Source organism: Candidozyma pseudohaemuli, assembly GCF_003013735.1.
Source record: "Candidozyma pseudohaemuli strain B12108 chromosome Unknown scaffold00001, whole genome shotgun sequence".
Lineage (NCBI taxonomy): Eukaryota > Fungi > Ascomycota > Pichiomycetes > Serinales > Metschnikowiaceae > Candidozyma > Candidozyma pseudohaemuli.
Genome location: NW_020194435.1, coordinates 2313367 through 2339065, shown reverse-complemented (window position 1 = coordinate 2339065; position 25699 = coordinate 2313367). Strand labels below are relative to the sequence as shown.

General features: G+C 46.6%; 13 protein-coding genes across 13 annotated transcripts; 6 read left to right on the top strand and 7 right to left on the bottom strand.

Annotated features, from left to right (window-relative positions):
* Positions 1 to 1436: 1436 nt before the first annotated feature.
* On the top strand, positions 1437 to 2468 carry C7M61_001055 (uncharacterized protein; the record flags this gene model as incomplete). Its single annotated transcript, XM_024856473.1, has 1 exon — positions 1437 to 2468. The coding sequence occupies one exon, from the start codon at positions 1437 to 1439 to the stop codon at positions 2466 to 2468; it is 1032 nt and encodes a 343-aa protein (XP_024716072.1).
* A 43-nt stretch (positions 2469 to 2511) lies between these two features.
* Positions 2512 to 3195, bottom strand: C7M61_001054 (uncharacterized protein; the record flags this gene model as incomplete). Its single annotated transcript, XM_024856472.1, has 1 exon — positions 2512 to 3195. One exon carries the CDS (start codon positions 3193 to 3195, stop codon positions 2512 to 2514), a length of 684 nt encoding a protein of 227 aa, XP_024716071.1.
* A 1365-nt stretch (positions 3196 to 4560) lies between these two features.
* On the top strand, positions 4561 to 6372 carry C7M61_001053 (uncharacterized protein; the record flags this gene model as incomplete). Its single annotated transcript, XM_024856471.1, has 1 exon — positions 4561 to 6372. The coding sequence occupies one exon, from the start codon at positions 4561 to 4563 to the stop codon at positions 6370 to 6372; it is 1812 nt and encodes a 603-aa protein (XP_024716070.1).
* Positions 6373 to 6588: 216 nt separating this feature from the next.
* Positions 6589 to 7887, bottom strand: C7M61_001052 (uncharacterized protein; the record flags this gene model as incomplete). Its single annotated transcript, XM_024856470.1, has 1 exon — positions 6589 to 7887. One exon carries the CDS (start codon positions 7885 to 7887, stop codon positions 6589 to 6591), a length of 1299 nt encoding a protein of 432 aa, XP_024716069.1.
* Positions 7888 to 8561: 674 nt separating this feature from the next.
* Positions 8562 to 9224, top strand: CTR1 (high-affinity Cu transporter; the record flags this gene model as incomplete). The annotated part of the gene is made up of 1 exon (XM_024856469.1): positions 8562 to 9224. One exon carries the CDS (start codon positions 8562 to 8564, stop codon positions 9222 to 9224), a length of 663 nt encoding a protein of 220 aa, XP_024716068.1.
* A 52-nt stretch (positions 9225 to 9276) lies between these two features.
* SEC8 (exocyst subunit) lies at positions 9277 to 12594 on the bottom strand (the record flags this gene model as incomplete). Its single annotated transcript, XM_024856468.1, has 1 exon — positions 9277 to 12594. The coding sequence occupies one exon, from the start codon at positions 12592 to 12594 to the stop codon at positions 9277 to 9279; it is 3318 nt and encodes a 1105-aa protein (XP_024716067.1).
* An 844-nt stretch (positions 12595 to 13438) lies between these two features.
* C7M61_001049 (uncharacterized protein) lies at positions 13439 to 14650 on the top strand (the record flags this gene model as incomplete). The annotated part of the gene is made up of 1 exon (XM_024856467.1): positions 13439 to 14650. One exon carries the CDS (start codon positions 13439 to 13441, stop codon positions 14648 to 14650), a length of 1212 nt encoding a protein of 403 aa, XP_024716066.1.
* Positions 14651 to 14739: 89 nt separating this feature from the next.
* C7M61_001048 (uncharacterized protein) lies at positions 14740 to 15600 on the bottom strand (the record flags this gene model as incomplete). The annotated part of the gene is made up of 1 exon (XM_024856466.1): positions 14740 to 15600. The coding sequence occupies one exon, from the start codon at positions 15598 to 15600 to the stop codon at positions 14740 to 14742; it is 861 nt and encodes a 286-aa protein (XP_024716065.1).
* A 472-nt stretch (positions 15601 to 16072) lies between these two features.
* Positions 16073 to 17323, top strand: PGK1 (phosphoglycerate kinase; the record flags this gene model as incomplete). Its single annotated transcript, XM_024856465.1, has 1 exon — positions 16073 to 17323. The coding sequence occupies one exon, from the start codon at positions 16073 to 16075 to the stop codon at positions 17321 to 17323; it is 1251 nt and encodes a 416-aa protein (XP_024716064.1).
* A 66-nt stretch (positions 17324 to 17389) lies between these two features.
* On the bottom strand, positions 17390 to 19348 carry FAT1 (long-chain fatty acid transporter; the record flags this gene model as incomplete). The annotated part of the gene is made up of 1 exon (XM_024856464.1): positions 17390 to 19348. One exon carries the CDS (start codon positions 19346 to 19348, stop codon positions 17390 to 17392), a length of 1959 nt encoding a protein of 652 aa, XP_024716063.1.
* A 1033-nt stretch (positions 19349 to 20381) lies between these two features.
* C7M61_001045 (uncharacterized protein) lies at positions 20382 to 21776 on the bottom strand (the record flags this gene model as incomplete). Its single annotated transcript, XM_024856463.1, has 1 exon — positions 20382 to 21776. The coding sequence occupies one exon, from the start codon at positions 21774 to 21776 to the stop codon at positions 20382 to 20384; it is 1395 nt and encodes a 464-aa protein (XP_024716062.1).
* A 320-nt stretch (positions 21777 to 22096) lies between these two features.
* COX15 (Cox15p) lies at positions 22097 to 23527 on the top strand (the record flags this gene model as incomplete). The annotated part of the gene is made up of 1 exon (XM_024856462.1): positions 22097 to 23527. The coding sequence occupies one exon, from the start codon at positions 22097 to 22099 to the stop codon at positions 23525 to 23527; it is 1431 nt and encodes a 476-aa protein (XP_024716061.1).
* A 72-nt stretch (positions 23528 to 23599) lies between these two features.
* C7M61_001043 (uncharacterized protein) lies at positions 23600 to 25669 on the bottom strand (the record flags this gene model as incomplete). The annotated part of the gene is made up of 1 exon (XM_024856461.1): positions 23600 to 25669. One exon carries the CDS (start codon positions 25667 to 25669, stop codon positions 23600 to 23602), a length of 2070 nt encoding a protein of 689 aa, XP_024716060.1.
* Positions 25670 to 25699: the final 30 nt, after the last annotated feature.

Genomic DNA, 25699 nt, shown 5'->3' with positions numbered 1-25699 from the left:
ATATGCAACCTCCGGCAACTTCGGTGCCTTAATTTGGTGATACCGCCCATCTGGTTGCAAAATCGATCTGGAAGTTGGTCGTTTGGGCGTCGCTCTAGGTTTCCCGTAAGTGAATGAGGCGTTGCTCGCATGTTGCTGTAGACGCACTCCTGCGGTCAACCGTTCTGTGCGTCATGCATGGAAATGGATAATTTACCGGCTTGCCCATTTGTATGCACCATGACAAGCTATAAAAAAAATGGAACACCGTAAGTCGGAACAGTCCGGGCTGGCGTGTTGTGACAAAGGGAAAGAAAGAAAGAAAAAAAAGTCTATTTTTTTTGTTAGCCTTTCAAATCAGGCACTTCGAGGCCGCTAGTCTTGCCCCGCAAGTTTAGCACTGAGTACATTCTTTTCGTATCCCGGTCCGCTCAGATAGCCGACGTGAGAGAGGCATCACTATCGTGGACGCCCCAGGCGAAGCAGCAATACTAATTCGGCAATCTGATCGTACGTTTCTTCATCTGTATTTGTTCTATTAGCCTGCGGGGCAGAATTTCCAGCCCTGCGGTGTTTTTCCGGTTTTGACTAACGCAGTACATAATACGACCTCGGGCGTTACGAAACTTTACTTCTCGCTGCATCCTTGCTCCCGCATCAATTCTACGCCCACCGTATGTTCATCGAACCCGCCTTGGGAAATAGATGATGATACCCATTTTGCTTTTTGGTTGAAAAGTGGCCCACTTCGACAATACACTTACGATGCGTGGCCCTTTTAGCTTTTAGCTTTCTCTTGGTCACTGTCTCCTCCATATAGAACAATGAGAATCACACAGTACATCGGACTCTTCCAAATCATTCTCTCGGGGACCACCACCGTCTCTTCTCGCTTAGCCACAGCGTAAATAGACCCTGAAACAGCTTAGTGTCTGATTAGCTGTCAAAGTCACGCACTTGTCCGCCTGGCTCTTACTCGTGGCTTGCCCCGCCCTGAAGCACCAAAAAGAGATGGGAAACAAGGAACGGTGCATTTCTGTGCGTCTACGGTGACGGACCGCGTATGCCGGACCTGCACAAGGTTAACGATTCCTGTTGGGCTTGTGAGGCAAAGTGCCGGCGAAGGTGATTCGATTCAGTTAGTGGACCCCGAGATCTATGCGGTTCGGTTGGCGCCTTGCATGTATAAAAGGGCCCTGGGGTCCCTTCTTCGGAGGTGCTTCTGGAAAATGAACACAACCATTTCAAGCTTTCGAGATCTAATTCCTTAAGTGACCCTATTCCCTTACATTTGCAGCCTCCTTCATTCTCCCGCCCCGACAGTCTTGCCCACCATACTTGACATTTTGAGTTACTACAGAGCCAAAGGCGACAGGAACCTGTCCTATGCTTCTTTGTCCCATCTATTCCCACACAATCTGGATCAACAAGACGCCTCTACTAATCATCCTTCACGGATGACCACAAGTGAGCCTCAGCCGTCGGAACCCTTCAGGGTCGATGAGGCTGACTACCATAACCCATACATGTCTACTCAGGTGGAGTTCACTGAACAGACAAACCCCGGCCAGCCTTTCTACCCCAGCCAGCTACCCATGGAAATGTCTCTGATGAATCGGTCCTCCTCTTACCCTCAGAACCCCCAGCAGCTTTCCTACTTTCAACAATACCAACAACCGCATGACCTCATGCCTCCGATGCCAATGAACTATGGAGAGAGGCCTAGCTACGGCGAAAGCAGCAGCTACGGTGATAGAAGCAGCTTTGAGAGATCCACCTATGAGAGAAACTTCAACCGCCCTGCTGAAAGACCCAGCCTTGTTGACGACTTGGGCAGATCACAGAAACGGTCAAGCTCCGATGACATGCTTGTGCACAATACAGCGGGCAGTCTACGACACTTGGCCCAGCCAGTGCCCATTAGTCAACCATCTCGTCTCTCCTCTAGAGAGTCTGACGATCTGCTGGATAGTTCTTTCTCTGAATCACCTGTTGGACTCCCCATTGGCGAATCAGGATTCGTGCCTGCCTCCCTCTTGGAGTCCAACATGATGGGACTGCTGTCATATCCGGACATGACCACCATGGTCAACTCGGACCGCAATGTCTCTGTGCCCTTGGTGGAAACCACTTTTGTGGACCCCACTAAGTGTAGCATTTGCGGAAAGAAAATCTCCAGAGACATGATCAGACACATGTGGACCCATCAGACGGAGAAAAGGTTTAAGTGTGTCTTTCCAAAAGGCAGTTGCCAGCATAAATCGGGCCTGTTCAATAGAAGGTACGATTTCAAAAAACATCTCCTCAACAAACATTTTAGGTACGACGACGTGTCTGCCAAAAGAGAGCATAATCTTCGAGAGAAACTTACCCAGTGGGGTACCTGTCCTTGTGGAAGGCGCTTCTTATCGGGTGATTGGTTGAGTCAACATATTCTCACCAAAAACGAGAGCCAGAAGTGTCCTTTACTCAGGCAGAACAGTAGTTAAGTTGTATAGTATATAATCATGAGCATAAAGTTACGAAATTGAGTTACTCGAGCAGTTTGGCGAGACTAATAAGCTCTTTGCCACCAACAATCTTCACCTGGGGCTCTCCAGAAGTTTCATCCAAGGACTGCTCCGCCAAGTGCACAGCCGCCTTGCCAACTTCGTGGCCAAAGATTGGGTAAATCACATTGTTGCCAATGAAAGTGTTGTGAAAGAACTTGAACGTGCCCGCAGACAAGTCATTGAGCCAGCCCTTGGACTTCCCACGCTCGCCTAACAAAGGTCCAGGACGCAATATGATTGTTTGCGGGAATTTGAGAGCAATCACATCGTCTTCCAAACGACCCTTAGTCTTCATGTACAAGAAGGGGGATGTAGCGCTGGCGCCTACCGAGGATATGAGCACAAACGTCTTGATGCCGCTCTCCTTGGCTGCTTTGGCGATGTTCAAGTTGATGTCGTGATCAATCTCCACGAACTTCTCAGCGGACCCAGCCGCTGCTCTTGTCGTTGCCAAAGACGAAAACAAAACTTGGGCGTTCGATGCCGCTGCAAGTTCAGGGTACTTTGATGAATCCTTCTCCACAATCTTCTTGAGCTTGTCCGAAGAGAAATCAAACTCACGGCGGGTTACCGAGGTCAATTCCTTGAACTTGGCCAGAGCAACCGACTGTTGGAGAATCTCATTGCCACAGAGGCCTGTGGCACCAAAAATAACTGCTGACATGATGAAGAGAGTTGTTAGTGATTGTGGCAATCTAGTCAGGGATTGAGTGCGAGCCGCAGTGCGCAGTACATGACAGGGCCCTCTGCCTACAGTAAGCAGCCCAGCGTATTTGACAAATATCATGCGTGGCCACAAAACCAAAGGAGTGTTCTGATTCTGGCCGCTGCAAATTACGGGCACTGATATTGGGAGATAAACAAAATTAAATGCATCGCGGCAGCGTGGCGGCTCTGGATTGGGATAGCCAAAACGGCTGCGAGGTTAACCTACTGCTTTTTGCCGCAGGGGGACACGCTATCAAATACCCCTATTGCTGTTTTGTTTTGAGAAAAGTTGTTCCTCTTCTTGAAAACTTTCATGCCCTCGAGAATGCAAGATCTCAAGAAACGTATGTGCCCCAGCCTTGCACCTGTCAAGGCCGCGCTCGTCTATGCTGGTTCTACATTAGACTGCGCCGACGCCAGCGCTCTAAACAAGCTAACCGAGGAATGTGGAAGAGGCGGCCTGGTTCGTAGATTAGCACCGTGTGCTTGTCAGCTCGTGTTTTGCTGCACCCTTTTGCTCCCCTCTCGTTTTTTGCTGTTCGGCGCTTATGAGGGAAATTTCTATTTGTGGCCTGGCCCCAGCTGCGCACTATTTCTCCGAGGACGCCGGGATGTTCCGAGTGACGAGGCTTAAGCCGCCCCGAGATACACACCGAGGCCAGGGTTCAACATAGCAGGATCTTTTCGATTGAGGCAACCGGAACAACGCAAAATGAATTTTACATTGAAATAGGGGGAAAAGTGGGGAAAGAAATGCAGTAACCCTGGAAGCTCCCACCGTTACGGTGTACCTCAGCCCAGCTGTATGCATGCGGGCCGAAACTAGACGCCCCGCCCAAGTGGGTAAGTTTATCCGCTAGCGATGGCAGCACGCGCCAGATGAAAAGACTATCTCATTTAGAAGATTTTCGCAGGTCACGGGCGTCTTATTCTCGGCGTCTGTCATTGAATTCGTCTAGCCTGCCTCTTTAGACGAAGATTGCTGAATAAGCCACGTGACCTAGTGCGCCTGTATCACTGGGTTTTCCTGAAGGGTCGAATTTCGAGGAAGCAACTCATCTTCTTTTGGTCGATACAGGTCAAACTGTTATAGCCGCCGAGGAAGAAGGGAAAGTATCCTGCAAGCATCCGCTTATCCTAACCGCCACCTACTCGTCCTCCCTATCGCTTACGAGGCAGCACCCCCCGATTAGTGTCTGTTGGTCTAATTCCGGCTTTATATTTATCGCCAACAGCTCCACCTTGGCCTCAAGTAGGAAGTGCGCATTTTCACAGCACTATCTATCGCCGGAGCTGCTCCTATATACCTGCCGACTTTCTCATGTCTCAAGTCAAGCTGGCCCGTTCATCGAAACCCCCATTCCCGACCATGGATCTGGAATACAACGACTATCTCCATTATAGCCAGGTGAATTTGCTGCATCTCCAGCAAGGGCCCATCTCGGCTCCTGCTGCTCCGTCTTCCGGCGACGACTATTTCACGTTTGTGGTGCCCCACGATGAGGTCTCTCAGGATTACACCTTGTCTTCCAACCACGAGCACGCCGACGCTGGCTCGCTGGCTCGAAGTCAGCTTCGGGTTAATCAATGGAAACCACAACCGGGCACCACTCCGAAGAACTTTGGTCATATGAGCAGTAGACAGAGAACTTTCTCTGACAAGAAAGCTCGCCACAAGAGCAGACTATCAAACTCAATAAATTATAATGCCGAGGATTCGAGGGCTGTCAGCGACCTGCCGCCGGTCTTGCACAATTCTTCCGAGACCTCCAACAGAGAAGGGCTTGTGAAGAACAAGAAGAAGAACCCGGGCTTTCACATTGCGCTAGATAACTTACAAGCTCCGAATGTGATGCTTCGTGTGAAGGATCAGAACATTCAAGCTGGTTCCGTTGGCTCTGACTCCCGGGTCGACTTGACCTACCAGCAAATGAAAATCTCCGACCCCGACGTCCTATTCCATAAAAACGGTGTGGAATGGGATAGCGGTCAAGAGAACGTTACACCGCTAATGAACCCGCCAAACACTAGCGACTTGGGCTACTTCGGCTCCTTTGACATCCAGTTGGGTGAAAATGATGGAAGCTTTACCTTGTCAGATGGGGGAATGCCTGCGGGCTACCTTTCGCTTCCGAAGGATGTTGACCGTGCAAGTGTGACGAAAAGTGACGACAATAGCACCGACTTTGATGACCTTGCTCAAATTCCTCTCGAAGGCTTTGTGCCAGTGCCCGAGAGTTTCGAGGATTATAACCATGGCATTCCACATTTTGACGACAACTACGTTGACCACACTTTTGGCCACAATATGTCTCTACATGCCCTGCAACATAATGTCGATCACAACCAGCACCACTTTGATCATCACGAATACCCAGCTCATCATCAACAACAGCTTCACTCTCATCAGCATCACCAGCATCCTCATCCACAACCTCACAACCAGCATCAGCATTCTCACGGCCATGACTATCACCTCGACCACTCTCAACAGAGCGGCATGCACGGTGCCCATGCATACAATCATGGTATGCCAGTGAATTATCAAGAGCAATACAGACCAGTCAACAAAGCTCCAGTTACCCAAGCTCAAAGTTTATTCCCAGACCGTCCTGTTCTTGAACGGTCGCAATCTGCGCTGAGTGCTATGACTTCGGCAAAATCTGACATCAAGAAGAAAAAGAAGTCGAGCAGAGTCGTCATTTGTCCTATTTGTGATAAGCATATAAGCAGGGATTTCACGAGGCATTCTAGAATCCATAATGAGATCGGACGCTTCCAATGTGTCTTCCCAAGGAGTGTATGCTCCCATAAATCCGGAAAATTCAACAGGCCTTACGACTACAAGAAACACTTGCTCAATGTTCACTTCACCTTCGAGGATCCAAAGACCCGTCTAGCGCCAAACTTGAAAGAGAAGCTCATGGTTCGTGGACACTGTAATGCCTGTGGACAACATTTCACTGGAAATGACTGGCTCAATGAGCACGTTCTAAACACAGACAAAAGTAAGCGCTGCTCGAAACTCCAGCAGGAAGCCGAATTCGATGAAGACGACTTCCAGTCTGGCGAGAACGGTGAGGATGACCAGGCCAATATGGCAGATTTCCTCAAGGAAGAAAGCCTGGACTAGTGTTACATCTGATTTCAACCGTCTCATGCTGTTACGATCATTATCTTTTCAATTCTTCTTCCTTTCATACCACTATTTGCATACCCGCTTCGCGGGATATGAGGCTAAGGATAATATATATTTGTCGGCGTCAAGAGCCGTCACTTCAACAAACTATGTAGCTACAAAACGGGCTAGGTCTATGCAAGATTCATGTTGATTATTTATGATTTCCTATCACGAATTTAATTGTCTGTACTGATTTTCCCAAAAATCTCTTCCTCTTGTAAACCACTCTGGAAGCTTATGCTCAGGTGGTAGATGAAGTTTGATAGGTTCAACAAATGATGACTTTGCAACAACCCGTGGTTTGTAGTATTGGAATCCGTAAAGTTCCTTAGTTTTGGCTAAGTCCTCAGGGCCACCGGATCTTTCCCGCTCAAGTCTATAATGGCGAAGACTGCTTTCAAAGGACGACCTGCGTCCTGGTGATTTAGCTTCAAAACTGGGTTTGCGAAACCTCAAGTTGCTTGGCCGGGTGATTCTGGTATCGATAGACAGTTTTCGGCGGTGTGCAGCTAGGTTAATATTGTCTCCGCTAAAACTGTTATTTCTGCTTCCACTACTTCCGGGCAACGGCTTTTCGAGCAGGAGGTGAGAGATCCTGTGCTCAGGTGGTGTTCCCGGAGACGCTGCAACGGATCCCAGCTCTTCGTTTTTCCGCTGTTCCACTAGTTTGAGCAAATTAGCAGGAATTTGAGGCGAAGCCAGAAGAAGATCGTCGTCCATGTCGTCTTCGTAATCATCGGCCGATACGTCCCCATCGTCATTTGTTGCATCGCCTTCATCCACGGAATTTCTGACGCGGCGATTACTGCCGATGGACGCGATGGACCCTTTCGACTCCGAGACCTCCAGACTTTTGTCCCTTTTGTTTCGCAACCACTGATCGACCTCGAACGGAATTAACTCCACCTCTATTAGCTCCAAAAAGTTCTCAGCGTTGTAATTATTCTTGCTTGAATTCCCCGTGTAGATACGATATTCATTGACGATGGAATTGAAGTTCCATTTCTGAATACGTCGGAGGATACCAACTAATGTCAGCGACAGATCCACAACCAACACGTTGTGTCTGTTTTTGTTAAGGATTATCTCAAAAGCGCCCTCTATTAGTCCAGGCTCAATGAGCATCCACAGATTGTTCTCGTTGCTGGTTCCGCTGCTGCTGTCTAAGGGTATCACCTCGATCTCACCCTTTCCGACCGACAGCTGAGAATCCGTCGACTTCTCGGCCTTGTCGCTATCCTTGCCGTAAGCACTGTGACTTGTGATTTTGAGACCCCCTAGCTTAAACAATTTGACGCCATTCTCCTCCAAGAAGGCCTTCAAATTCCTCGGGGGCTTTGCTGCGTCGAGAAGAACAATCGAATTGAGTTGTAGCGTGGCCAAGAATGGTGTGTGGTCTGCTTCAAGCTTCAGGCATCGGTATACACCTGGCTCTATTAAGCCAAAATTGTCTGGAGGCACAAGCATGTGGTTGGATCTAGGGCCCGATCTACCAAAGTGAGTGTAGGGGCACGTGATGAGGCCCAGAGGAGGGCTTTATTACAGATCGCCCGTTGGACATTTCTTCGGGAAGGAGTTGAAAAATCCCGCAAGGATAACGCCTTGTGAAATAAGAAACGAGAAGTTAAATAGTCCGCTTTTGTTCGTGATCGTACATCTCCATTACCGTTGGGCGGTCAATACCTTATTGGTTCTCACGGTTTTGCAGGCATGGCACACCAACACGACGTACAAAGCAGAAACCTACAGCTACTGAGCAAATTTATAGACAGCACTGATTAGCGCCTCCTTGGATAATCGGCAGAAAATATTGAAAGCCGAATCTCGGCAAATGCATCCTCATCTGAACCATATCTACAAGGTCTCTTGCAAATTATATACCGATGACAACAGATAACGAATTTCACCGATATATCAAAACCGAGTTTCACTTTGACGTTTAACTGCATCCGCTATCGTACCATTGACAGTTCTCCATAGAGAGCTGCAATATGCTCGCCTAGACGGTGCAGTGCGAGCAAGAACGCCTTCCCGATCGGGCTCACTAAAGTGCTCAATGAATGTGCTCAAATCCATGCTCTGACAATATATAAAATGAGTCGGCTCCCTGAATAAATCAATCAAACACTAAGCCTTTCAAGATGGATATGGGATCAATGTCTATGGGATCCATGTCGATGGACCACGCCATGCACAGCGCTACGGACAGTATGTCCATGAGCTCGTCTACTATGGATCATGGCAGCATGGACCATGGCAGTATGGACCACGGGAGCATGGACCACAGTATGATGGGTATGAACATGTGGTTGACTACCAAGTACGAGGGATACCCTGTCTTGTTCAAGTCCCTTGTGGCTAACAACGGCGGTGAGGCGTTTGGTATTTTCCTCCTCTTCTTCGTGGTAGCCTTTGTTGGAAAAGGCTGTGAGTTCCTCAAGAACTACTTGGAGCTGAAGGTTTGGCACAACCCTAATTACAACCGTCAAACAACCATCATTGACGAGTGTGCTTGTGATGATGAGGAGGCTAACTCTGGTAAGGGCCTGGAGTCTGTGGAACAAACCACAAGACCTGCAAGCCACTCGTTCTTCACCTACTTGATGAGAGACTTTATCAGAATCATTTTGTGCTTCATTCCCGAGATGTTTGGCTATGCCTTGATGTTGGTGGCCATGACCTTCAGTCTTGTCTACTTCTTTTCCGTCATCTTGGGTAACACCTTCGGTCGCTTCTTCTTTGAAAAGTTGAGCAACAAGCTTAACCTCCTGCCCGGCGCCAATAATTTCGCCGGTCACCATTAATGATCTTTGTCTATAGTAATTTGTTTTGAATGATATGATAATTCCTCCCATACTATACAAATATGTCCGAGATTTTCTTGGAAAGCTCTCCGAACTTACTTTTGTTAAATGAACTGGCATTGCCTGATTGAAGCTTCTCACTGTAGATCAAGCGAAGCAAATTGAGCACCTCTTCACGCGTGTATGCGTCCTTGCTCTCCGACACCTTTTGGAGGAGGACATGCTCTGAGGCAGTGAAGAGCTCGAAATACCTCGATGCCCTACTGAAGTCCACATGGTCCACCTCCTTCATCACACTCCGAAGCATCTGCTGGATGGTGATAATGTTCAAAAGAATTTTCTTGATACCGTTCTTGTTCGCCACTTGTATCATCTCACTGCCTTGTAAGAATGATCGAGTTAAAAAGTTGGGCAAACCAACAAAGACACAGTCGGTCTCGGCAGAGCTAAGTCTCTCCGAAATCTTTGTACCAATTGAATACACCTCTCGGTTGTATTGACCGATGAACTGATCCGAGTCGGCTGGTTCAGTGCCGAGAACGAAGTTCTCACGGTATGACTTGCCGATGTAGTACAATGCTTTGAGGCGTAGATCGTACCTTAAGGCGATCAACGTTTGATCCCTGATACTCTCAAAAGTTTGAATGACGTCGTCAAACTCTCCAATTTTTGCCAGGTTGAGAGTCAAGTACACATTCTGAGTCTTTTCAGCGATCGCAAATGTCGAGCGTCCGTTCTCTAAGATCGACCAGTCGTATCTCAATTTGTCTACCTCGGACACCTTCGCTTTTGGAATTCCAGTTTCGTAAATTGTGTAGTTCGACTCCTTTCTCATGCTAGGCAACCACAGAAGAATCCATGATGCTGTAAGAAGTAAGTAACAAACTTGGTCAAACCATTCATCGTCGAATAAATCGTCTTTGGTGATATCAAAAATGTTTGGAGAATGATTGGATTTGAAGAGCATCAAATCGATTTCCTTGTTTATCAATGGTGCGCAGCCCTCAAGGTCGTCATGATGCTGGAGAATTCCCCCGCTCATTTCCAAAAGGGCAGGAGTTTTGAGCCATTTGTTGATTTGCAGAATATGCTTCGAACGCTCGCCTATTCCAATGCCCATTTCCGTAATATCGTGGCCGACACCTGTTGATAAGAGCTCTTTAAAGTACTCGTTATAAGACTTTGCAAATTTTTTGAGCAAGTTGAGTGCAAGGTCACTTATGTCTCGCCTGTAGGTGAAGGAAGTATTCAATGAGTGACATGTATGGTTGAATAAACGACGAAAGTTGTTAGCGTTGGCATAAACCCTGTTAGCTGCTGAATTAGAGCGATGGAAGCTCGCCAAGGCTTGATTTTCGGATTCGTCATCATTCAAGTTGATTGTCTCTTGTGTAAATTTAACGTTCAAATTACCCTCACTGGCCAACACTTGGTCTAGTTCACCCACCATACATCTCTCGAAGTTGAGATTGAGGTCGTTGTGAAGCTTTCTGTGGAAAGAGTTTTTCATGAAATCGTAAAAGAACTGATATGCCGTTAAGTTTAAGCCCTTGCCCTTTCCAAAGTCGGTGAGCATTTCTTGAGAAGCTGATATGAACACGAGGAAAAACTCTAATATAATTCTCATGTTAAAGATGTTTTTGGGCACTAAGTCCTCTGCAAGACTATTGAACTGCTCATTGGTGATGTACGGCGACACTTCAACCTCGGAATCCTGAATCGATCCTTTTTTCGAGCTCGGGCTAAACCCAGGGAACATTTCGTTGAGAACCATAGTCATATCCTCAGTTGTTTTGCTGATGGATCCAGAAGACACGTTGTCGAACTTGAACAATTGTTTGTTCGCCAAAATGTGATGCAATTTGTTTGCAGACTGATTGAGATCTTGGGCATGTTTGGCGCCATCCTCGGTGTTGTCGTCGTAAATGTAACTCACAATAAGTGCTTCGATCTCTTTCTTGAGTAAGTTCCAAATTGTGTTGAAATCATAAGTGGGTGATGGAGGTCCAACACTAGAGTCACGACCTGTTGATCCCACCGCATGACTGCTCTCTATCAATTTCACCACTTCACATATCACTTTATGTTTCAGTAGCACCACTGTTGCTTTTGTGATGATTGTACTGAAGAAATCTTGGAGAATCGGGACAGCGGCATCGTTAAAGGTTTGACCGCTGATTTTCTCTGATCCAGAACCGAACTCAAATTTGACAGCCTTGGCAAGTCGGGCAAGTTGTGGAAGATTTCTTTGCTTACACTCCTGTGTGGTCCGATTGATCAAGTCATGAAGCTCAACCTGAACAGATGACACCAAAATCTCTAACACAGAATTCAATCTGTTGAGCTTTGAAGCAGTAGTGAGTAACATGTAAAGGTAATAGAATGATTCTGAGTTCACACTAGAAGCATATTCAAGTATCAACGAGTAGTCTGCTTTCGAAGTTTGAAACTTGGAGTAGTGGGCATGAATTTTGGGAAGCTGATGCTCGATGAAAGTAGCAGCCGGTTCTGCAAAACAAGATGCAATTTCCCCAATATCCAAATTCGCCGAATTATAGATGTACAGCTCCAAGTTATTCAGCTGCTTTATCAATGTTTTGAAAGATGCAATTTGAGGATTGTTCGACGAGAGATGATCGATCCACAATTCCTTCCCCAGGTTGAAGACACTTGAATTTTTGAGATAAATCTCATTCCGGAGCTCGTCAACAATCATATCATATAGACTGTTAGACTGGTTATCCAAGTAGCTTTGGATGCCGGCCAAGGCGGGAAGTTGCCAGAGATTGTACTTGGCCGCTATTTTATAGCCCTCGGCAATAGTGTCATAAACTTTGTGTAGTTCCTTATCGGCGGCAAGCTTATCCACTGTATCCGGTATTTGATGCAAGCTCTCGATGGCGTCAAGTATTTCAAGCATTTCAGAATACTTCTCAGAACTGCTATCAAGCTCCTTGAGCACACCCATTCTGTCGTTCATATCACGGGTACTCGATTCAATGAGGCTCTTTATCAGGGCAGAGTCATCCTGTGACTCTTTGGCAATTGACATGAGCATGTGGAACAGACCAACCGAGTTGTTGAAGATTTCGTGATTCTCCACTACCGCTCTTCGAAGAGTATCACTTGTGGATTCACAAAGATCATCAAATTCTGCCTTTCTATGGGCTAAGCCAACGGAGGTATCATCAAGGAACGCAATGGCTAATTCAATTGGTGTCGTATCTCCAGTGGTCAACTGAGACCAGTCGTAACGGATGTCTTTGTATAATGTTTTGATGTCCGCAATGGACTTTTTTGTTTTTCTTTCATCATCTTCTGACATGGAGCCATTGAAGGCCATGCTCACAGCACGACGACGATTGCCCATGTCTAATTTGCTGTAGAAATTGTATATGTTTTGTGGAGAATCTATTCTGCCAGATATCCGAGAGAGTCTGGTGCACAGGTTTGAATCAGCTATTACCTAGAGAAGACAGTATCTTGGATTGTAAAGCCTGAAATTCAATAAATAATGTTAGCATATGAATAAAAGAGTTGAACTGTTTGTGAACGACAAAAGTTATATAATCATCACGTTCGACATATTTTTTGAGCAAATCAAATAGAGGTGATAGTTAATTTGGCCTCATATTTGAGTTATAGAGTGAGATTTCGCAGCTACTGTCAAAATAAGACACAAGAATGTAAAATTGCAAAATGTTAATTTAAGTAAGATAATGTTTCATTGCCTAAATTAGCTAACTCCTGATCAGATCTCTTTGAAAAAAATTCACCCCAAACTTGAAATCTTGAAATTGTTGGAAGTGCATTACTTTGTGGGGGATGCGATCGATGTTTACATATCGCGATCTACTCCAACAGAGACTTCAATGACTATATATCACTGCCAATGGAGGTGATTGAAGTAAATAGCGAGGATACGTCGTTTCAGTATGAGTCGAATAGAAGCAAAGACGTGATTTTGTATGTACCAATATCGAATCCTCCTGATCAATACTAACAATAGGCTTACAGATGATTCAGATCCCATCGTTTGCACGACAAACTCTGCAACTCAAAGACGACCCCTACCGCCAAGCTCGCCTTGCGAGCCTCATCAAGAAGAACATAATATAGTGGAAGTTGTCCCCCAAGCCACCAAAAGCGGGAGCGTCTTGGATATCGAGAATTGGATTAGCTCGTCAGATGAGGAAAGCATAGACCTTCTGAGTATGCCTGCTCCCAAGAGGAGGGTCAAAAAGATTATACCACCATCAAGCTTCAGTCAACAACTCGAGAAAAGGGTAGATGACGTAAAGGTTACCGAACCCGCCATCAATCTACCGAAGCAGCCATCAAAGATAACCACGAAGAAGCTTATACCAGAATTTATCGAAGACGAATTATCTGACCCAATAACAAGCTCACCAAAAACAAGTCAGGTGTTTACCGAACCAGCTAGCCAAACAAAATCACAAAAGACCAATCAAAAGGATGAGAAGTTTTCTAAGAAGGATTGGAAGGAGGCCAACAAGGCAACAAGGAAGAAGGAGGAAATCCTCTCCGAAATGATTATTGAGCTTGCGTCCTCCGTCGAAAGTAAGCTTAGTGGGACTTACTTTGACGAAGTCTTCACTGGCACTCAGTGTAGGAAGAAAACGACAAACATCCCCAGCATTTCATGGAAGCGGAAAGTGAAGGCAATACTCAACATACAGAAAGATATATTTGAGCCCTGTGAACCAAGAGAACTCTCAGAAAAGGTTATCGTACTATTCTATGAGGCGGATGTCTTGATAGAACTGATACAAAAAGGCAGTTTGAGAGTCGATCACGATTTAGCTGTGAGAAGTGCAAGGGCTGAAGAGCCGAATATTGATTACTATGTCATGGTGATGGTTACTGGTCTCAAAGAGTATCTTCGAAAGCTTCAAGGTATAGAAGATAGGGCCTATAGAGATCAAATGCTCGAAAAAATGAACGAGCCGGTGTCCAAAAAACGAAAGCAGGAAGAGGTCGTTCTCAAGGCCTCTGAAGCCCAACTTTGCATTCAGCAGGCTGGTGTTGATTTCGGTCTCAATATGTTTAGTGTCAGAAATCAACATGAAGCTATCGACTGGCTCCACTCATTCACTTACACCATTGGATCTGCGCTTTACGACAAATTTCAAAGAAACGCAAGCCTTGCGAACATAGGTACTGTCAGACTGGGTACCGACCAACGAAGCACATTTATCGAGATACTCAAGAAGTTCAATCTCATGACGCAACCAAGAGCTGAGAAGCTTTATGAATTTTACACTTCGCCCGTGGCGATATACAAGCGATTTCTCACTAATGACTCGCTTGGAACTGTCAAGGGCAAAAATATCGTCCCTCCTTCTGCCAATGCAGCAATGAAGCGAGTGTTTACAGCTACGGATCCATCGCAGGTTATCACATAGAAGTTGAGTTTATTAAGGTTTATAATACATTTCGGCGAAGACACTCTGTGGTTATGAAAGCACTGATTGTTAGTATGGGGCGTAGTAATTTATGAAGAGGCTACTTGCCTTGCGGTATTGAAGTCGTCCTCTGTGAGTCTGTCCTTCAAATGATCAACGCTATCCAATTTGTGAGCAAGTCTGGAGATTTCCTCGCTAGTGAACTGGTACTTGAGAGTATGGAGCTGAGTGATGATGCTGAGAACTTTGTCAATGCAGCCGACGTTTTCAGTGTCGAAAGCGGAAATAAGATTATCCACGAAGCTGATCTTCTTGAAGTGCTCGAGCTTGGTGTCGTCCAACCCAGTGGACAAGAGCGCAGAAATCAATGATAATTTGCGCAACAAAAGCTTATGATCACTATGAGACGATTGCAAATGGAGAGCTTCCCAACCGTTCAATTCAGCGAACAGATTGGTGGCATCGGCGTAGTTTCTCACCAAGCAAGACATCGCAAAGAGCGATTTGAGAAGAAGCTCTCTTGGAGTTCCTTCATCGTTTACGAGCTTGATAAGCGAGGCCAAACCATCCTCTTTTTCAAGAAAAGCCTTCTGTGAATCAGGATTGTTCTGGGTAGCGACTCCAATGATAGAGGCAGCGAGAATACTGAGAGACTCTGATCCGTTGAGCTGTGCAATGATACTTGGCCAAAGTTTGAGGTTCTCGATATTGTTTGCATTATCAAGATTCTCCACAAGCATTTCGAAATTGTCCAAGGCGGTTTCCTTGGCTTCAAGTGTGGCCTCAGGGTGTTCCACCACTGCGATGGACTGCTTCATGAGAGTGGGCTCGTCAGGCCCACCAGCACCAAAAAGCTTAGAGAGTTCCTCTGAAGTGGGAGCTCCGATTTTTTCCATCGCCTCCTTATCGCCGCTTTGCGACGCTATGGACCATTGCAATATTTTCTCCATGTTGGATGAAAGAAGAGATTGCTGAAGGTACTTAACTACCAATGCAGGAAGCACCGAAGGTTCCAGAAGGTTCGATGATTTTCAAACCCAGAGATGTCTCAAGAGGTAGATCTATCTTGATTGAGTCGAAATAGACTCTCGCTTAATTGTCACTGCCTCCAGTGCCTGTGTTGTTTCTGGACCCGGGACCGCACATGGTGATCTTGTGGTGCGACAGTTCCGGGCTTCCTTTAGCCCGCACCGGGACATTTCAATTGACAAATTATACTACAAGTTCAATTTGATGAAAATAGACGTAAAAACCATAACCCAGAGCAATTGACACCCTGAAAGTTACCCGCGGAGTATGCTGACGCTGCCTCAGGTGACGGGTGAGTACCGACCGTGGGGTCTACTGATGGAGGGCATATATAAGGTCGCGACCACCACGATCCCCGGGAGCTTTTTCTCTATTACTTTGCTTCGCTACATCATGTCTCTCTCAAAGAAATTGTCTGTGAAAGATTTGGACCTCGCTAACAAGCGTGTCTTCATCAGAGTCGACTTCAACGTGCCATTGGACGGCTCCACCATCACCAACAACCAAAGAATCGTTGCTGCCTTGCCAACCATCAAGTATGTGTTGGAGCAGAAGCCAAAGGCTGTCATCTTGGCCTCTCACTTGGGTAGACCAAACGGTGAGCGTGTCGAGAAGTACTCCTTGTCCCCTGTTGCTAAGGAATTGCAGTCTCTTTTGCCAGAGAACAAGGTGACCTTCTTGGACGACTGTGTTGGTCCAAAGGTCGAGGACGCCGTCAATGCCGGCTCTGATGGCCAGATCTTCTTGTTGGAGAACTTGCGTTTCCACATTGAGGAGGAGGGCTCCAAGAAGGTCGACGGTAAGAAGGAGAAGGCTTCTGCTGAGGACGTCGAGAAGTTCAGAAAGGGCTTGACTGCCTTGGCCGACGTTTACGTCAACGACGCTTTCGGTACCGCCCACAGAGCCCACTCTTCCATGGTTGGTGTTGACTTGCCTCAAAAGGCTTCTGGTTTCTTGATGGCTAAGGAGTTGGAGTACTTCGCTAAGGCCTTGGAAAACCCAACCAGACCTTTCTTGGCCATCTTGGGTGGTGCTAAGGTCTCCGACAAGATTCAATTGATCGACAACTTGTTGGACAAGGTCAACATCTTGATCGTCGGTGGTGGTATGGCCTTCACCTTCAAGAAGGTCTTGGACAAGATGCCAATTGGTAACTCTCTTTTCGACGAGGCTGGCGCTGAGAACGTTGAAAACTTGGTCGCTAAGGCCAAGAAGAACAATGTTGAGATTGTTTTGCCTGTGGACTTCGTCACCGGTGACAAGTTTGACAAGGACGCTGAGACTGGTGTTGCTACCCAGGAGGAGGGTATCCCAGATGGCTGGATGGGTTTGGATGCTGGTCCAAAGTCCAGAGAGCTCTTTGCTGATGCCATTGCTAAGGCCAAGACCATTGTCTGGAACGGTCCACCAGGTGTCTTCGAGTTTGAGAAGTTCGCCGACGGTACCAAGTCCATGTTGGACGCTGCTGTCAAGTCTGCCTCTAACGGTAACACTGTTATCATTGGTGGTGGTGACACTGCTACTGTTGCCAAGAAGTTCGGTGTTTCTGACAAGTTGTCTCACGTTTCCACTGGTGGCGGTGCCTCTTTGGAATTGTTGGAGGGCAAGGCCTTGCCAGGTGTTGTCGCCATTTCCGAAAAATAGATCTAATGATACTATCCGTTTGTTAACTGAAGTAGAATTGATTGCGATTCATAAATACTTGATAAATTATAACTTGGTCTTGCCGCTCATGATGTGGGCCCAGGCGTCCTCGGTCAATTCTTCATAACGGTCGCCGTTTAACCAGTAGATGAGATCGTCACCGTTCTCACCCTTTGGCAACTTCTGGTTCTTGAACTGGTTCTTTGGAACCTTGTGGTTATGAGAAGCAGCAATTCCACCAGACTTGATCTTGATGAATTGAGGAACAGCATACTTAGGCAAGGACTTGACAACGTGAGCGTGAATCTTGGCCAAGACCTCCTCATCACTGAGACCGTCAGCGGGGTCAACGACAGCAAAACCAGCTCTACCCTCGTAGTTTGGCACACGAACACCAACAACGACAGACTGCTTGATAGCACCAGAGCCCATCACTTCGTTCTCAACCTCAGTAGCAGAAACGTTCTCCGATCTCCATCTGAACGTGTCACCCAATCTGTCGACGAAATACAACAAGTTGTCCTCATCCATTCTCAACAAGTCACCAGATCTGAACCAGGCATCACCCTTCCTGAAGACATCTCTGATAACCTTCTTGTTGGTGGCCTCGTTGTTACCGTAGTAACCCTGGAAAGAGCCCTCAACGTTCTTGGCGTCCATGATCTTCATCAACAACTCACCTGGAGTGTTAACGTCGGCCTTGACACACATACCGGTCTTTGGGTCTCTCCAGATCTCACTCTCGTCATCAGGGTCCATCTTGACCAAGACCTGCGAGAAGCCAAGGACGGTGGAGATGAGCGAACCGTACTTACGGCAGGCACCCACACCAAAGTCACCGTATTGAATGTTGGTGGTGGCAATAGGAGATTCGGTAGAAGCGTAGAACTCACCGACACCCTCAATGTGGAATCTCTTCTTAAACTCTCTCCAGATGTCCCTTCTCAAACCGTTACCATAAGCGATCTTAACTTGATGCTTGGCTTGGTCTGGATGAGGCTTGGAGTTCAACAAGTAACGACAAACCTCACCAACGTACTGGATGTGAGTGGCATCGGACAATCTAGCCTGAGTCCAGAAAGTGGAGGCAGAGAACTTTTGGCACACAACCACACAACCACCTGTAGAAAGGGTAGGACAAACACCCAACATGGCGGCAGTAGAGTGATATAGAGGCATGGCAGTCATGACAGTGGATTTCTTGTTGATCTTCATGATGGAGCCGAAGAAGGCAGTAGCCATGAAGGCCTTTCTCCACGACATGATACCGGCCTTGGGCAAACCGGTGGTACCAGAAGTGTAGATCAAAGCACAGCAAGACGAGTCTTTGTCCTCTGGTCTTCTGGTGTTGTCTGCGGCTCTGTGCTTAGGTCTAGATCTGTCGCTCAACACCTTGAGCAACTCTGGCTCATTGATGTAGTGCAACTTGACATTGGGCAATTCTTCATTGATCATTGGCTCAGTGTCCTTGATTGGCTGAGCACAATCAGGGTCAATGAAGACCTGAGACACATCGGCAATCTTGATACAGTGAACCAATGGCTTGTCCTTGGTGTTGTAGTTCAAGAAAGCAGGCACGGCACCAATGTTCCACAAGGCCAACCACAACAACAAGAACAAGGGCTTGTTCATGCAGTCAACACCGATAGTGTCCTTGGAGGTGACGCCGTAGTCATTCTTCAAGATGTAAGACAAACGCAACACCATGGCGTACAACTCACGGTAGGTGTAGCTCTCCATGGTGAACTGGTCGTCAAAGATGGGGAAGCCCTCGGCGTCCTTCTGAGGAGCAGGAGCATCCTTCTTAGGACGAGGGAACGACACAGCCAAATTGTCAGGGTATTTCAAGGCAGCCTTCTCAAAAAGGTACCAGTAGGAAGCTCTACCCCTGTAGGCGGAATAAGCATATGGCACAACTTTAGAGACCACGTTTTTGATCAAGTTGAGGTCCTCACTAACGTGCAATTTGGCATCCAACAACTGGGAGCCCACAATGGCGGCAGAAGCAATTTCAAGCCCAGACATTGTGATATAGACAGATAAGGAACGGGATTAGCAGCTAGAGTTATCCGGCAAAGCTAAAAGGTAAAGAAAAGGAATCGAGTGGGAGCTCGAAAAATGCGACTTATAGCGTTGTCATGGCTGACAAGCAAAGACCTCTTATATACTTCTCCGCATAATCTGCCCAGGAGTGCATGTGTCAAAGGGCAGTTGTTGCCAGCGGCTCCCACTACAGTTGATAGCAGTACATATGCTCGGATGAACGGAAACGGTTTCCAACCCTAGATTGAAGCCATTTTGAAAAATCAAAACGAACGGTGTTCGAAGGGTGGTTGTAGAAGGCCCTATGTGAATTCACATGGCTGCAAAACCACATGAAGAGGGACCCGCACACCAACAAAATGGCCGAGGTGCGATACGCCAAATGTTCCATGAGAAAGCGGTTACCATATAGAGGCTGAAACGGCCAGTGGGGAAGCACAATTGCGTAACCCCGGAAAGCTTCGTAACTGAACAATGTTCTTATAGAATGTCTTAAGTATGCGTATCAAATTACTAAAAGGGTCCTTCCACTTCCGGGCTAAAGCCGTGTCTCAGGTTCCCTTTATTATGGTACACCATAATGGGCCGGGCGGGGGTGCCTCGAACCCGGACCCTGCGGACCCAGATCTGGCAACATTTCTACTATGGATCTAGCTATGCATGCTTTAGTGAAGGCTTAATGAAAGGAGAGAATAGCTTTGCTTTCTCGAGAATACCTCTTACAGCCGCAGCCAAGGCTCCTTTGGTTGCGAAATATGAGGGGCAACCAGCAATCGGCCACAAATCCGATAACCCTAAGGCCATGTATTTAGGGATGATTTTTGCTTCCACCAGGGAAACTTTCATCAAATCGACTCTCATTAATTAGCCACAAGTACCTCTCCCTACCTCTTTGAACAACAACGCCAAGAGTCTCTTATCTACCCTTATCACCTGACGCTTGTCTGGAGAATCGAACCTGATCCCGAATGAAACTAACTTAAAAATTTTATACATCAGACTCTATATCAAACCTTTACCGAAACATCAGCCAGGCTCCTGGAGCAACTATGTTATCCGCAGATTCGGTCGAGCTCTCGTCCCGATTGCACCACTCCTCCATTTGCTCAAACTCTTCCCCTATTCTGTCTGCCAAGGACCGGGCTTTTTCTCGAACCTCTGGTAATTGCCTGGTCCATAAACCATGTCTCAACAAGGCAAGCAAGTCAGAAGTTGGCGGTGCAAGGTCTCTATACTCTAAGCAGCATTGACGATGTGGACCCACTAGCACACTGAGACACTCATATAGAGCTACAAGGCTGCTTTGGCGCAGAGTAGCACACACAGCCTGGGCGTAAATCGGTACGAGATCTCTGTGAACATGGCAAGGGGCCGTAGAAGAGCATGCCTTCATCACCGTGGCTGCCTTCAACATCATAGGTTTCTGAACATTGGGTGCAAAATAGCCAAGACCGCTGTAGACCTGGCACAAAACAGCCATCACCTCGACGTGACCTACACTGTGGTAGGTCTCAGTGGGCGCCATTGAGGCTGCCTGGGCCAAAACTCTCAAGAGTTCACTGCTCTTTGTATGTGTTCCGTGAGCGCAACACCATTGATTCCAGCACCAGCATATGAGCATTTCTGCAAGACTCATTTGCAACAGCTCGGGCTCATGGCTGAACAAGGATAAATCTGAACACCAGGCAATTGCTTGTTGAAATGGTCTGGTGAAAAAGTAGGCATTGTCGTAGGTTTGCTCTGTGGAGCCTATGGTCACAAGACGGAAGAGACTAATGGTTTTGTCGACTGGGCAGCTCTCGGCACCTACCAAAATATCGTCAATGGCCCTTTCCAAACTGTCAATATCCGAGAAGTGACGCCGAGGAATCAGATGGGTAAATCTAAGGAGCTGAGAGAGCCTAACTTTTGACTTGTTTCTGCCATTCTCATCCTTCTGGATAGGCACCTCAATCGCCTGTGTTTCAATTAAAGTTCCCAAATCTATGAGCTCCTGAGACAGATAAACGTAACTTCTTATGTTTGGGGTTGACAGCACTATCATGTTGATGTTTGGTGTTTCTGTACCCAGCTCAGTGGTATAAGTCACAGAGTCCTCAATTGCCTCTGCCTCAGGTGTCACTTCCATATGCTCGTTGTCATTAAACGGAGAAGGTGGAGTCGTTGGAAGTTTTCTCATCAATGGCTTCCATGGCTCATATTTAATAGAGTTTGTAGACTGGGGTACGGGAATTGGCAGCATTTCAGTATGCTCTTGTGACGCAAAGGCAGATTCCTCATCCATTTTGGCTTTATGTGGTTTTCTTAGAAACACGATCAGAATAGTGTATGCTACGCTTCCCACAACCGAGGAAGCAAGCACAAGCACACTGTAAACTGTCACGGTGTGCTTGAACGACAGTGGATCCATGAGGGAGATAATGGTTGCAAAAAGCCCAAGCTCGCATATAGAGGCACTCGCACAAATCCCCTGGTGCCCACACTTGCCGAAAAAATTTAAAATCCTACACCTTTGAACTTATGGGGCAAACAAAAAGACATCGGAACTCTCCCAATACAGAATATTCATCGTTAACTCTAGCCTTTTCTCTCCTTTAGCCGCCTCGTATTAGTCGCCTGATTTGCCTGCACCATTACCTGATCTTTACAATTCGCAGCACTGTCATTGGCGTCACGTGTACCTATATCAATCAGGCCTTTTCCTCCATCGCTGCCTCAACCACCATATCCATGTTCTGCCGTTCGGGCTTTTTTTTCACAAAAAATTCCAGCGTGCTCAATATCTTAAAGAGCACGCGGGGGCTGCGTCTCTCTATAGTTCCTCCAAAGAGACTGTCTTTCAGCATATGGCGCTCCTTGGGTCTTCGAGGCTACTCCACTGCCTCTTCTGAACTCGCAGCCAACCAGGTTCCCAAGATCAACACCGAACCTTTGAAGAAAGCCTTTTCTGGGAAAAACTCTCCTCCAGTGGTGTCCAATAAAACTACCGGCTATTGGCTCATCGCTACTTCTGGGTTGATCTTTGGTATTGTCGTTGTGGGCGGCTTGACCAGACTCACAGAGTCAGGTCTCTCAATCACTGAGTGGAAGCCAGTCACGGGCTCCATCCCTCCTATTGGTGAGAAAGCCTGGGAGGAGGAGTTTGATAAGTATAAGAACTCCCCTGAGTTCAAGCAGTTGAACTCGCACATTACTTTGGAGGAGTTCAAGTTTATCTTTAGCATGGAATGGGGACACCGTCTTTTGGGTAGGGCCATCGGAATGTTCTTCGTTTTACCTGCCATCTACTTCTGGAAGACAAAGAAATTCAGTCCTCACGTCACGCGAAGAGTCGTCGGTCTTACCGGTCTCTTAGGGTTACAAGGCTTCATTGGTTGGTGGATGGTCCAAAGTGGATTAGACGAGGAACAGCTCGCCGAGAGAAGGTCCAAACCAACAGTCTCCCAGTACAGATTGACCACTCATTTGGGTGCTGCATTCTTGATGTACTTGGGTGTTCTCTGGACTGGGTTCGAGGTTCTCAATGAAAGCAAGTGGGTTCAGAACCTCTCTACCAAGGCTGAGGCTGTCACCACCCAGCTCGCTAAGCTCAACAATCCAGCTTTGAACCCCATGAGAAAGATGTCTCTTGCCTTATTGGGCTTGACTTTCATCACCGCAATGTCAGGAGGTATGGTGGCTGGCTTGGACGCCGGTCTTATCTACAACACTTTCCCACACATGGGCGAAGACTACGTTCCTTCACGTAGGGAGCTCATGGACCCTGTTTACGCTAGGAAAGAGGATCTCTCTGACTTATGGTGGAGAAACTTACTCGAGAACCCAACAACCGTGCAGCTTATTCACCGTATTCTTGCAACTTCCACTTTCTTTTCCGTGTTGGCTGCTCATATTTACGTCAACAGACGTAAAAAGATCATTACTCCAAACGCAAAGAAGGCAATGCACACTATGATGGGTTTGGTCACATTCCAGGTGGCTTTGGGCATCTCGACCCTTATCTACTTGGTTCCTATACCATTGGCTGCTGGCCACCAGGCCGGAGCTTTGGCCCTTCTCACTGCTTCTTTGGCGTTTGCAGCAAACTTAAAGAGACCTAGGCCACAAACTGTGAGCTACATCAGTGCTAGGATGAAAGAGATGCTTCTCAAGAAGAAGTGAGCATACAAAGACGAAGGGATCCAACTTGTAAATAGTCCCAGTTTATGACAATGTATATAATGACTGCAGGTGCTACCAGATGCGTTTGCTTGACATCTCGTAACGATGGACTGTCCTTAGTGCGTCCTCGGCACTATTAGATGCTAAATTAGAATCAAGCTTACCCCTTTTCCTCACCAAGTCGTTTCTCTTCTCTTCACCGGTTGGCGGGACCAGCTCGCCATAGTCGTAAAGGTAACCTCTGGTTCGGGGATTGATAGATGAAGTCTCCGTGTTGGGAACCCCAGGGATGAAAGACTGTTCTATTTCGCTCTGTGAATCACTGGAGCTATATCCATAGTGGCCATTGGGATTTTCAGGTGACCACTCCTGTGACTTCACCAGTCCTGAATAGGTAGTGTCAATAGGATCGATACTTGATTCACGCATGGCCAAATTATCTCCAATTGATGGCAGAGCTCCATTAGCCTCTGGAGTGAATTCTCGGCCGAAGTCCTCTTGTATGGAAGAAACTGCCAGCTCCTCAGATATGAGTGAGCTCGTAAGGGCGGCGGTTGTCAATTCATTTTGATATGACTCGTGATTATGCTTGATTCTCCTAGCCCACTGAAGAAGCCAAAGACCTAGCACTAGTCTGACGACTAGCAACGTGATGAATGTCAATACAGCAAGAAGCCCACAAGCAAGAATACTCAGAAGATTGAGTGATGGAACATAAAGCTGCTTCAAATCCCGTAATGTCATCCTCAAGAAGCAAATACAGAGTGATGAAATAGGAAGTCCAATTCTCTTCGCAAGAATGATATAATCCGATATTTCATTCAGAGTTGATCTTCTTGAATTTGACGTAAAAACCTCCATGAAATCAGTGCTTGAGACATAAAGAAAATTTTTGTAGACTCTGGGTTTTATCCGATTGAATTTGATGATGAAACAGTGTTTAAGCCAGTCCACAAAAACTTCAGAGCCAAGAACGACCATGGATGGCCCAAATATGGCACCAAACCATTTGTTCCATGATTTCCAACTGTCGGGTACAACGAGCCCTAACTGTGTCATGTTCAACTGGGCAAGGTTTCTGATGGAGATAATGAAAAGCATTAGCGAAAGCTGGAAACGCTCAGTTAAGTCAGACATGGCTACCTGGAATAAACCCTCTCTATCAAACTTTTTGAACACGGCACCTTTAAGCTCAGCGAACTGATTAGAAAGGAGAAGCGCCATGAGGGCATTCGAATATGAATTTGCAGCCACATGTAAAGATACCGATTGGTATATTAGAACGTAGGCATGGCTTGCAGAGTACACAAGTGCTATGCCCATGAAAAGAGCCAACTTACTCATGTTACGAATATTAGTGTTGGTCACGGGTATTCCAACAAGTACTGTGAATATTTCCTGACCAATTGACGATAATAGCTTATCCATGACCTCAAGAACACCAAAAATTACGTACAATTTGAGATGAGCTTGACCTCTGACATCATGGTATAGACGGGATACTTCAACCGTAGGGGAGGCTAGCAAAGCCACAGTTGTGAGAATCACAAAGACATTGATCAAGTCCCTTTTTATAAAATGTAGTTTTCTAGTTATGATCCCAATATCTGCTCCTCCGGTTTGTGACAAGTTTGTCAAAAAGTCAGTGAATGCTGTATAGCATATTATAGCGATCTTTAGCGGGACCAACGTGAAAAGTGTTAGAAAGGAATTGAGACAAACGAGAAGACCAAAGACGATAAATTTTTCTAGGTACAAAGGAACTTTGACCATGCTTGTTAGTTGTTCATACGCCCGCCTCTGTTCCTCCTCATGCTTGATGTCTTTCTGTTTACTGTGGCCCGGCTTCGGTAGATTGAGCTCGAGAATCAATAGTCTGAAAAGAGACAAGAAGTTGTTCTTCTCTTGCTTTTCTGATACCAATGTACTCTTGGAACCATTCTTGATGAAATTGAGGAAGCCGCTGGCTGTGGACGATCTCGATCGTGACGGATATAACGAATTGGACTTCTGTGGAGCGAGGTCAGATAATGTCGAGTCTCTATGTCCGGTGATGGTACTTGTGGAGCCACGCTGGGTTGATGCTGTTTCTGTTGCTGGAATGGGATCAAGCTTTTCGGAATTTGCCTCCTCTGAGGCCATTATGAATAGGAGTTGATGATTTAGGTTATT